Raw genomic sequence first — 13,642 nt, 5'->3', positions numbered from 1 at the left:
TACAACAAAGGCTCGCAAAAATGAAAACGTTTAAGGGTCATTTCATGAAATCACACGTGAGATGAAAGACGTACAATTTCCTATTTCAGTGTCAAGGTTTAGTAAAGATCAAGGTTAAGGTTGCTTGACTTTATATACGTCTATATCACTAAAAACGTTTCTAGTCCCGTCACCAGCGAGTTAACGTCTTGGCATATCTTGTATAATAGATAATAGATTAATATCGATAGTTAGGATATGGTCAGAATAAAGAGGGGGGAGGGGGGGGGGGGGGGGGGGGGGGGGGGCTTTGTATACGAAATAATCAACCAATTCAACAATATCCCGCTATAACAATGTCTTGAGGGATTGTTACATAATAAAACCATGTTTACGAGATTTAATGTATACAATATTTCTAGCGTTAGTGCAAGAATATTCAAACAGAAATGTAATATCCGACAGGTTTTCCTAATAAGTACCAGCCCATTGTTTTCCTGCCAGTCCCACGACGTTTGAAACAGAAAATTGATTTTGTAATAAAATTAACGGCCTATTGTATTATGTGCGTTGTTCGTGTAAAATTCAATAGAACAAGAGTCTGGAGTAGACAAGTAGCGAAGGAGACTGGCAGTACTGGCGGGTAAGGATAGCGGTCGATAACGCATGACGGAAGACATAAGGCCGAAACTGCCAGCACAGCACAACGAAACAAAAAATCCAGCTATCCAGTCAAAACATATCTAAAAATAGACAACCCTAACACATATCTGTCGCCGTGGTAATGGGGGATCGAGCTTACCCTTCGAGTGATAGATGGTGAGTATTGACATGCTAACTCTATTGTCTAGAAATCACATTTTTCATTTCTCTAAGGTGTCCATTTTTAATCGTTATCAGAAGATGTGAAAAGGTGTTGATTGTTGAATGATTGTAAATTCATTTGAGGATACGTGAGTGAAAATGGGGTGCTTCTCGAATCCACGTTCTGGACCAGTAAACGTGTATATAGGAGATGGTCTAGCATGGTTATATCCTGTACATTTAGTTTGTGACTCATGTCAAATATATATATTATTCATATATACCTCGAGTATATTGGAGATGTATTCACACAGTATATGTGAAATACAATAATGGCTTGTGTGTGTTACACATGTCCTTTATATATTACAGTGTACATGTTGTTTGATGTTGTATAGTTGAGACGAATATTCACGTCTCGGTCGATGGAATAGACCCTGACTGAATTACAACAATGTATAATTATCGTATGTGTATTGCAACCCGGAAGCATGTACAAGTGTATTTCTTATCACTCTATCAATTGGTTATAAAGACCAGTATGCTTCATATACACGTATGGCAAATTTTGTGGGGATCCCGGCGGGTTTAAATGGGGTTAGATCATACTCTATCTTATGGTATAATTATCATAGTAAAAAATAATATACACATATTTCGTTACCATGACAGAAAGAGAAGCTTTATGTTTTATACAATGATGTCTAACGTACAAGTAATCTCGTAGTGTGATTTACCAACCACCAGACCAGGGTATTTTAATAGGGCCAGTTTTATAACGACCCTGTCAATGTTACCCCCCCCCCCCCGACCCTGTCAATGTAACACCCCCCCCCCCCCCCCCCCGACCCTGTCAATGTAACACCCCCCCCCCCCCGACCCTGTCAATGTAACACCCCCCCCCCCCCCCCCCCCCCCCCCCCCCCCCCCCGAGAAAAGAGGCGAATATTATATTAAAGTAATTCATAAAATGTTTATACACCAAGACAGTAGATACACATGTCAATCAATCCACTGGTACCAAAGTATCATAAAACATCCTCCCGTACATCTGGAACCTGTGCTACCGTGGTGTCGAATTAGACCATAATTAGCCCATCCCTTTGACGGGGTTTGTTCAAGACTACATATTTTGGTACTAAGTTACACCTTAACCAGCTACCAACCCTCGTAAACATGTCAAGTTAAATTCTAAAAATAGCTTATCTGCATCTACTTTGAAATCGGACATATGAAGAGACCTCAGTTTACAATGCCAGACCGTTCTATATTACAGAAATAGCTGTTCAATTTCAATTTCAACATATTTTATTGACTGATGTTAATATCAAGATAGGATAGGACATCAGACAGAGCCTATATAAGTCCTCTCCTTACATAAAACAGGTAAACAAACTTAAACATATTTACATACAACCAATATGGATTATACAATAAGAAGGGAGGTATCTTCTTAGTTAGTTCTGATTTTTACATGATTAGAAGAAAGTAACTTCTTAAAAGATGATTGAATTGTTGTGAGATGTATAGATATGCCTATTTGGTCAAATTGAGCTTATTCCCCCAACAGCTACAGAAATAGCTGTTAACATAAAGTACGAGTAACCTTAATGTCAATCTGTGAACAATCTGTTAACACCCGTGGTTTTAGTCCACACTGTGGACTGTTCGTCACATGTGATATATTTTATCAACCACGGTGTCGTTAACATGCAGCAGCGTCCTAGCCTACCACATCGTCTGTTTACTGGTGTGGAGCTCCACTGAACCGTTTGTAAGAAAGAGAGAACGCTTGGTTAAGTACACAAACCAAGATCGTTTTACATTAAATGTCTGGATGAAATGTAAACCGTCAACCAACAAAAAGGTAGTGTAAACAGGAAGATATTTACACATACTTAAATACCATACGTCATAATATATTTGTCGGGAGTAATAAATTGTACCTTCCGTCCCCAGCATGATCGTAAGAGGTGACTAAAGTTGGGATCTTCCTTCTTCCCAGACACTGTTTTTCTTTTGGCCTTTAATTGAGCCCCCGAGAGAAAAACTTTGGGTTCTGATCCCTAAGCCGAGACATACCAGAGTCTATCACAATGATAGTTACTTTAACTGATTACCGTTCAGTATTTTGGGAGGAGGACGGCTGGGTCGCCCGTTGTCAATGTAATCGGGTGAGGTGTCCTGCTGGATGTCTTCAGCAATATCACCGTGCACGTGTGCAGCCTCACAATCGGGGATGCGGTATTGTGGAATATGGGGAGTCGGCACCGAACCAACAGACCTTACAGGACAAGGACAATTACTATCTTCTTCTAAACGTATCTATTTTACTTAAATACTGTGCATGGGTTGAGGGGATGTTTCGGTGACTTCAGTGTCTAAAATATTTAGTACACTTCCATGCCAAATGAGCAAACACTCGTGGACAATGTCAATACTATGCTAAATTCGCTATGATTTCACCAGACATGGTGACAGGGCCAGAGGAAACTCGGGCTAAATGGGAATAAGTCCTTGACTGTCGAACTAACTATATGTAAACACCGTGATAGGGGAAGCAGATATATTACTTTACTGAAAAATAATTGAAATCATCAAGCTTATCGGACAAATACTTTCAGAATTTGGTCACTTGTGTATTGGCTCATTGTGACAATATGCTAAGTATACAGACTTAAAATATAACAAGTTTAACATGGTGATGTCTATAAGTTGAGATATTAGGTCGTATGATTAGATCACAATGTCTCTTTGGATTCATCATTTACCTTACGGTTAAGCTAATCCTGTTTTATGTCGGAGAGACGATTAGATTCCTGGATAATCTAATCCGCATTCAGGATCCAAATCCGTATTTTTTATGTTGGTTATAACATACATCAACAAAGTTCCCGATTTGAAATATTGCGATAAAGACACAAAATATATGTTATACATTGTATGTCAAATAATGAATATATACGGCATATATCAAATAATATTTACATTCTGTGTTGCATTGGCCTATATGTCGTTAGTAAACCAAATTGTATTCATCAGAGTGTATACTACAATTTACAGTGATTCGGTCAGAGTAGGGATACAGCCCCATGTGTTGCTGGTCAAAACAATGGTCCCCAGTTACATTCGGCCAGGAGAGATTTCGAATGCTAGCATTTATCTACGTAAACCACCACAAAAAAAGCAACGCAAGTTATGGGAGTAAAATTTAATAATAGAAAAAATGAAGTCGATCGACTCGACACAAAATTATTATAAGCTCTATTTCTGATCTATAGGAAGTGATCAAATTGTCACTGTCGTCACACAGGGGCTCGTTGTCGAATTGTCAGAAATGCTAGACACGACAACATTTAAAGTCCAGCCTTTTTAAAAAAAAAAATCTTGCGAAAAATCGGCAGTATCGACATGGTTTCTGGTTGTGTATGCATACTGAATTATAGTTATGTGGTTATTCACTGATGTCAAAGGCCTACCTTACTCCAAAATCGAGCCCCTGTGAAGTTGAATATCGTCTGCTAAGTTAGCGACACTGATGTGACCGGTTAGACTGGATTCTGTTTCTAATGAAATATCCTTGGAATCGTTTTCACCTACTGTCAAGACGACGTTCATTTAGAATTTAAGAGATGATATTCCTCTGAAAATAACGTAAATCCAGTCGATAGAAACATAAGTGTTTCCGATGAATCGAGTCTGTCCTGTGCAGTACCCATTCAACGCCGCATCACTTCTAAATGTTAACCGTATATCATGCGCCGAAAAACGGCTTTATTTTTAAACAATCAGAAATTATGCAATTGTGAACAATTTGAAGATATCTACAAACGTTTATAAAATATAATATAAAGCCAAATTGTGCAAAAAACATTTCATGTGATTGCTATTGATAACGACATGAGGGACTATATTATTCCTTCTGGAAATTTCGGCTGTTCCGGTATTTGAACTTGATGACGTCAGTGATAGGAGAAGCGGCAAATTTAAACGCGTCTTAAGCTACAGTAAATAAAATAAAATTATGAATGTAAATATATAAATGAATATATACAGTTTATATCAAATAATGAATATATACAGTTTATATCAAATAATGAATATATACAGTTTATATCAAATAATGAATATATGCAGATATAACAGTTATATCAAATAATGAATATATACAGTTTATATCAAATAATGAATATATACGTTATATATCAAATAATGAATATATACAGTTTATATCAAATAATGAATATATACAGTTTATATCAAATAATGAATATATACGGTTTATATCAAATAATGAATATATACGGTATATATCAAATAATGAATATATACAGTTTATATCAAATAATGAATATATACAGTTTATATCAAATAATGAATATATACGTTATATATCAAGTGCTAAATATATACGGTTTGTATCGAATATTGAATATATATACGGTTTATATCAAATATTGAATATATATATATACGGCATATATCAAATAATCAATATATACGGTTTATACTTTACAACAAATAATGAATATATACAGTTTATATCAAATATTGAATTTATACAGTTTATATCAAATAATGAATTTATACGGTATATATCAAATAATAAATTTATACGGTATATATCAAGTGCTAAATATATACGGTTTATACTTTACATCAAATAATGAATATATACAGTTTATATCAAATAATGAATATATACAGTTTATATCAAATAATAAATTTATACGGTATATATCAAGTGCTAAATATATACGGTTTATACTTTACATCAAATAATGAATATATACAGTTTACATCAAATAATGAATATATACAGTTTACATCAAATAATGAATATATACAGTTTATATCAAGTGCTAAATATATACGGTTTATATAAAATATTGAATATATATATACAATTTTATATACGGTATAGATCAAATTATGAATATATACGGTATACATATATATCAAATGATGGATACAATACTGCAACGTGTTTTGTCCATTTAGAACTAGACAGTGATGCCAGGCTCTAGTAGGTTAAAATAAAGACGTTATTTTGCTAAACCAATAATTTTAAAAGAGTATACATGTGTGCACGTTCAAAACTGGAGCGTATTTTCTAGACTGAGTATTATCATTCAACATTTTGATTCCACGAAACATTGAGATTTCAGTTGTCATTTTTTTCTCTTCAGACACATGATACTGATGTCACACATGTGACCCGTGAGAGAAGATGATGTTTAAAACAAGATGGCGGACGAGTACCATTTGTCTGTTGGCAGTGATTACTGTTATTGTCATTATATTGATGAACATACTTGACCTTCGGTTCGGCCTACTGGACAAAGGTTTCACCGTCCAACAGAGCCCACCTCAAGTCTCGCAAGGTAAACACCGCTTCTCGTTAATTTCTTTAAATGTTTCAATTAACCGTAACACTTCATACAGAGCTTGCGTTTCGGGAAAGTTTAATATAATAATTGTCATGCTTGAATTTTATTATCGTCGAAAATACTTCGACTGAGAACGTTTTGGTTTGGTAATAAAATTTCCCGTTAATTATGAAAATACTCCCCGTTGTCTATTATGTTTAGAACGTTTCCTTGTAACGATTGTTTGCATTAATAAATCTAAACATTTTTGTTCTCAGAAAAAAAGACACTTTTTAACTGACTTAATTCGTTGGGAATGTTTTCTACGTTTCTTTATTTTGACAGAAATCTGTGTTCTTCATTTATTGTAAGACCAGAACGCCTATCTACCTACCATGTAGGTATAAAGGTTAGTTTTAACACCTTTATACCTACCATACAGGTGTAAAGGTTAGTTTTAACACCTTTATACCGACCATACAGGTGTAAAGGTTAGTTTTAACACCTTTCTACCTACCATACAGGTGTAAAGGTTAGTTTTAACACCTTTCTACCTACCATACAGGTGTAAAGGTTAGTTTTAACACCTTTCTACCTACCATACAGGTATAAAGGTTAGTTTTAACACATTTCTACCTACCATACAGGTGTAAAGGTTAGTTTTAACACCTTTATACCTACCATACAGGTGTAAAGGTTAGTTTTAACACCTTTCTACCTACCATACAGGTGTAAAGGTTAGTTTTAACACCTTTCTACCGACCATACAGGTGTAAAGGTTAGTTTTAACACCTTTCTACCTGCCATACAGGTGTAACACCTTTCTACCTACCATACAGGTGTAAAGGTTAGTTTTAACACCTTTATACCTACCATACAGGTGTAAATGTTAGTTTTAACACCTTTCTACCGACCATACAGGTGTAAAGGTTAGTTTTAACACCTTTCTACCTACCATACAGGTGTAAAGGTTAGTTTTAACACATTTCTACCGACCATACAGGTGTAAAGGTTAGTTTTAACACATTTCTACCGACCATACAGGTGTAAAGGTTAGTTTTATCACCATTCTACCTACCATACAGGTGTAAAGGTTAGTTTTAACACCTTTCTACCGACCATACAGGTGTAACACCTTTCTACCTACCATACAGGTGTAAAGGTTAGTTTTAACACCTTTCTACCTACCATACAGGTGTAAAGGTTAGTTTTAACACCTTTCTACCGACCATACAGGTGTAAAGGTTAGTTTTAACACCTTTCTACCTGCCATACAGGTGTAAATGTTAGTTTTAACACCTTTCTACCGACCATACAGGTGTAAAGGTTAGTTTTAACACCTTTCTACCTACCATACAGGTGTAAAGGTTAGTTTTAACACATTTCTACCGACCATACAGGTGTAAAGGTTAGTTTTAACACATTTCTACCGACCATACAGGTGTAAAGGTTAGTTTTATCACCATTCTACCTACCATACAGGTGTAAAGGTTAGTTTTAACACCTTTCTACCGACCATACAGGTGTAACACCTTTCTACCTACCATACAGGTGTAAAGGTTAGTTTTAACACCTTTCTACCTACCATACAGGTGTAACACCTTTCTACCTACCATACAGGTGTAAAGGTTAGTTTTAACACCTTTCTACCTACCATACAGGTGTAAAGGTTAGTTTTAACACCTTTCTACCTACCATACAGGTGTAAAGGTTAGTTTTAACACCTTTCTACCGACCATACAGGTGTAACACCTTTCTACCTACCATACAGGTGTAAAGGTTAGTTTTATCACCTTTCTACCTACCATACAGGTGTAAAGGTTAGTTTTAACACCTTTCTACCTACCATACAGGTGTAACACCTTTCTACCTACCATACAGGTGTAAAGGTTAGTTTTAACACCTTTCTACCGACCATACAGGTGTAACACCTTTCTACCTACCATACAGGTGTAAAGGTTAGTTTTAACACCTTTCTACCTACCATACAGGTGTAACACCTTTCTACCTACCATACAGGTGTAAAGGTTAGTTTTAACACCTTTCTACCGACCATACAGGTGTAACACCTTTCTACCTACCATACAGGTGTAAAGGTTAGTTTTAACACCTTTCTACCGACCATACAGGTGTAACACCTTTCTACCTACCATACAGGTGTAAAGGTTAGTTTTAACACCTTTCTACCTACCATACAGGTGTAACACCTTTCTACCTACCATACAGGTGTAAAGGTTAGTTTTAACATCTTTCTACCTACCAAACAGGTATAAAGGTTAGTTTTAACACCTTTCTACCTACCATACAGGTGTAAAGGTTAGTTTTAACACCATTCTACCTACCATACAGGTGTAAAGGTTAGTTTTAACACCTTTCTACCGACCATACAGGTGTAAAGGTTAGTTTTAACACCTTTCTACCTACCATACAGGTGTAAAGGTTAGTTTTAACACCATTCTACCTACCATACAGGTGTAAAGGTTAGTTTTAACGACTTTGTATGAATTTAAATAACGATGTAGATATCATATATGCTAGAAATGTTTGGGATTATTTGAGACGAAGTGAGTCATCTTGCAGTATACTTTTTGATGAGGATTTCTGTGACATTCATTATTACAAAAACATGTACATATAAAAATGAATAAGTTTACTCTGGTGAATGAGCATGCTTCATATAGTGTACACAAGTGATACAAAAAACACTGTGTTTAGTAAACATATTGAGTTTTACTTTACGTTAACTAACACGCTATTTTTTCTCAGTACAGTTTGTTGTTACTGTGAAAATGAACTGACATGGTGAATATGTTTTAATGTTTAGAACTCTTTGCTATAGTAAAAAGGGAAATAACTCTCAAGATAAAAACGTCTACAAAAAGACACAACATAATGTGATGATATACCATAATATGATCAGGTTATTATGTCTCTCTGTCTTTTATATTGCAGCATCGGTCTTGGTCATCCCGGAAGTTGAAGTGTATACATTCCAGGAAATGACGTCATGGACTCGTGATTTAAACGTGTGTTCATCCATTGATGATCAGATCTACCATGGAGATTTTTTCCGTGTTCCTTTAGAATCTCAGGTTGGCAGTTTGTCCGTATTTATCCATAATCCAACCAAGGATGGACTTTCCGGGAAAATCTACAAGGAACGGAGATGGGAGCCAAACATCTTAAATGTAATATTGTTGTTTCTCAGAACAGATGATGACACAAATTTTATAGATATCGGAGCAAATATTGGTTTGCATGGTTTACAAATCGCAAAGTACGGACGTAAAGTCTTAGCTTTGGAAGCTAGCTCACATAATGTCCAGCATATCTGTGCCTCGACGCACTACGGACGTTTCCATGACTACGTTAAAATTATATATAATGCTGCAGGAAAGGATCACAGTATATCAAACATAATACTCGGAGGTGGTGGAGATCTTACCGGAAATTTTGTGAACATATCAAATATAAGAAAACAGAAATTTAAAACGGATGGTAGATACTCCTACCAGGAAGGCTCTGTCTCAGTACCGACTGTCATGCTTGATGATTTACTGACGTGGCAGCATTTTGCATTATTCAAGAAATCTTTCATCAAAATGGACGTTGAAGGCTCGGAGCATCTCGTGATGGAAGGGGCCAAACGGTTTATGCAAAATTCAGTGATAAAGGGAATTATAATGGAATGGACTTGGCATAAAGGTCAAAGTTCAGCTGAAACAATACTTAATATTATGAAGTCTTATAAATTCCAACCTTACGATTTCTCAAACACCAAAATCACCCGGAAGAAATTCTTTTCACAAGACACTTTGACAAAGTTGTTTCAAAGTTTGAATCCCAATGAATCAAATTCTTGGCCTTCTAATGTACTCTGGGCGCCAGCATCGTAGTCTTAAATGAGTGCAGTTAAGGGAGTTTTGTCTATGGATCTAGTTGTCTCTCTTACGTCAGAAAACATCCTGATATTCAGGAAAACATGAATTCATAAAAGATTTAGGTCAAACCAATGCTTATTTATTCAGGAGCAACTCGTTCTGTGTAACACGAAATGCTCGCTGTGGATAGACATCCCCTATTTTCGTGTTTGATCATATTTTTAGTTGCTACTCCTGCTTAGCGCTCAGCATATTGGGAGTGGGACGACTGGTTCGCCCGTTGTCAGTATAATGTGACCGGGTGCGGTGTGCTGCTGGGTGTCTCCGGCAGTATGCTTCAGTGAGGTAGCACTATAAATCGGAAAAAGATCCGGCCTACCACAAGGAGACTTAACACAAACATACCGCAGCCTCCCAAAACACACATACGCACTCGCCACACGCGTGCATGTCGCACGCACGGGAGGCCGTCCTTAAATGACCTTAGCTGTTAATAGGACGTTAAACAAAATAAACCAAACCAAATCATATTTTGAAAGCACAAAAGGTTACCCTACGAGGATAACCACGAACAGTCAACATTATGAAGTATTTTGAGATAAGCAATTATAGTTTCTCAGCAAGTGAATGGTTGGTACTCAAATAAAGCCTCGCCTTGCTAGATACGATAAGCTTAGTTTTACAGTGTAATGGTGTGCTAACCTCTTTGTATTTGAATAATGATGTGCTATTTTTTATACATGTCATGATGCGCTAAGATGAGTACATTAGAATCTCACTTAAGTTATATGTTGGTAATTATTTTGATACATACTTTACAAGTTCTAACGATGTGTTCCATTTGTATACATCTGAGCTTTTTTAGTTTAATAATTAAATATATAATTCCTTAACAAGATTTAAGATGTGACCTTTGAACTTCATAATGTAACAATTATATAAATGATAAAAGATGTTTAAAAAAACCAATTGTTTAACTGTGTCTGACATGTATTAAATGTGTTCCAGTTGTTGTACCTGAAAAGAGGGGACCAAATTGGCTTACAATTTTGATGATAAGCATAATTGCTCTTATCCTTTCAAGGTCAATGTGCGTGACTATACCTAATATATAATCCGATACATAACCTCAACCTGTCTGTATGAAACATAAGCCTTTCAAACGCGTTAATGAAACATACCTACATGAAATGAATCGTGTATATATAATTCCATATACAATAATGATTTTCATGTCATATAAAATTTTGTCACGTGACGTTTTCTCCATTTCTCCATCTTTACAGATTAGGATGAATTTGTCCATCCACAGTAATTGTTACAAAAAACAATATACATAGTTAAACGCAACTATAACTTAGCGGAATATTTTCAATGCGAAACGTATTTTATATAGGGTAACAGTGTGTTTAAAGCTGTCCACGGAATCAAATAGCGACCAGGCGTCCATGATCTCTTCATAATCTTATCCTTTATAGAGCGAGATTTATTTCTTATTGTTCCTGTATATCTGCTTTTCTCGCTGTAAAAGGGAGGTAAGTATGGTAGCAATAAAACAAATATCAGACCAATGTTAACTCTAGGTTTTTCCAGAACGCTATGTAAGGGAAGCTTTATATTTTAGTTCTCATGACTATTTGTAGAAAACATATGTTATGTGAGAAGTGAAGAGATAATACCATATTTATTCAGTAATGAGTCCAAATGATGGCCGAATAAATACGGTGATTACAGATTGGTTGTTTAAATCCTCGCTTATATAACATCCTCTTATCTACTAGAGTGGATTAGAACTTCAATAAAACACATTTTCTTTGTGGAATATTTTTGTACAATGCGAACAATCACTTCTATTTCATCTGTTATCATTGTATCATTGGTTATCATTTATAAATTTTTTTAACAGGGATATACTGTTTAGTTGGTAATGTTCGCAGGGATATAGTTTCGCTACATTTAGATGATTATCCAGCGAATATTTATGTATTCAAGCAAATATACAGTGTTTACTGCAGAACTTGCACAGGAGTGACTGCGCGAAATTTGATACCCGCGAACTAAAAACCGCGAAATATTAGTCCCGCGAAAATTAACAACTATAAAGTATTAAGAACATTCCATTCGATTATTCGCAGTTCATATCTGGCTTTTTATACAGCGAACACTTTTGAATCGATGTTTTTACCTATACATACGCATTAAACAAGCTTGATGTGGATTATACTTTGTGTTTTATTATGAGCCTATTAAAATCAGATGAAGCTTAATAATATATTTTTTACCACATGGAATTCATTTAGTTATGAACGCATCTTTTGAACATTTGTTACCTGGAATTCCTGTATTCATGGCGTATGATTTGTATCTCGATTATTAAAGCTCAAAACTTATCACTTGAGGAAGACAGGGTGATTTATTTAATCCAAGCTGTGTTATACAATTAGCATAGTGTGTGTGTAAATAGAGAGAGAGAGCGAGTAAAGATAAATGAGAGAAATGGTAGTGACAGAAATAGAATGTACAGTAATAGTAGTAGTGTTTTGGGGGTCTGTACGGTCCCACAAGGTCCCTGTCATGAGAGGTCCCTATAGGTCCCGCTATGGTAATAAAACGAGAGGTCCCGCTATCATGAGAGGTCCCTATAGGTCCCGCTATGGTAATAAAACGAGAGGTCCCGCTATCATGAGAGGTCCCTATAGGTCCCGCTATGGTAATAAAACGAGAGGTCCCGCTATCATGAGAGGTCCCTGTAGGTCCCGCTATGGTAATAAAACGAGAGGTCCCGCTATCATGAGAGGTCCCTATAGGTCCCGCTATGGTAATAAAACGAGAGGTCCCGCTATCATGAGAGGTCCCTGTAGGTCCCGCTATAGTTATAAAACGACAGGTCCCGCTATCATGAACGGTCCCTATAGGTCCCGCTATAGTTATAAAACGAGAGGTCCCGCTATCATGAACGGTCCCTGTAGGTCCCGCTATGGTAATAAAACGAGAGGTCCCGCTATCATAAACGGTCCCTATAGGTCCCGCTATAGTTATAAAACGAGAGGTCCCGCTATCATGAGAGGTCCCTATAGGTCCCGCTATGGTAATAAAACGAGAGGTCCCGCTATCATAAACGGTCCCTGTAGGTCCCGCTATAGTTATAAAACGAGAGGTCCCGCTATCATGAACGGTCCCTATAGGTCCCGCTATGGTAATAAAACGAGAGGTCCCGCTATCATGAGAGGTCCCTGTAGGTCCCGCTATAGTTATAAAACGAGAGGTCCCGCTATCATGAACGGTCCCTATAGGTCCCGCTATAGTTATAAAACGAGAGGTCCCGCTATCATGAACGGTCCCTGTAGGTCCCGCTATGGTAATAAAACGAGAGGTCCCGCTATCATAAACGGTCCCTGTAGGTCCCGCTATAGTTATAAAACGAGAGGTCCCGCTATCATGAACGGTCCCTATAGGTCCCGCTATAGTTATAAAACGAGAGGTCCCGCTATCATGAACGGTCCCTGTAGGTCCCGCTATGGTAATAAAACGAGAGGTCCCGCTATCATGAACGGTCCCTATAGGTCCCGCTATAGTTATAAAACGAGAGGTCCCGCTATCATGAGAGGT

General features: G+C 36.6%; 1 protein-coding gene across 1 annotated transcript; it reads left to right on the top strand.

Moving 5' to 3' along the window:
- The first annotated feature begins 640 nt into the window (after positions 1 to 640).
- On the top strand, positions 641 to 10,353 carry LOC117317009. Its single transcript, XM_033871786.1, has 3 exons — positions 641 to 798; positions 5,973 to 6,167; positions 9,105 to 10,353. Exons 2-3 carry the CDS (start codon positions 6,014 to 6,016, stop codon positions 10,046 to 10,048), a joined length of 1,098 nt encoding a protein of 365 aa, XP_033727677.1. The 5' UTR covers positions 641 to 798; positions 5,973 to 6,013; the 3' UTR covers positions 10,049 to 10,353.
- Positions 10,354 to 13,642: the final 3,289 nt, after the last annotated feature.

The sequence above is a fragment of the Pecten maximus genome, chromosome 18, assembly GCF_902652985.1.
Source record: "Pecten maximus chromosome 18, xPecMax1.1, whole genome shotgun sequence".
NCBI classification, from domain to species: Eukaryota; Metazoa; Mollusca; class Bivalvia; order Pectinida; family Pectinidae; genus Pecten; species Pecten maximus.
Note: the sequence above shows the minus strand (reverse complement) of the source record. Positions and strands in the feature narration are given on the sequence as shown.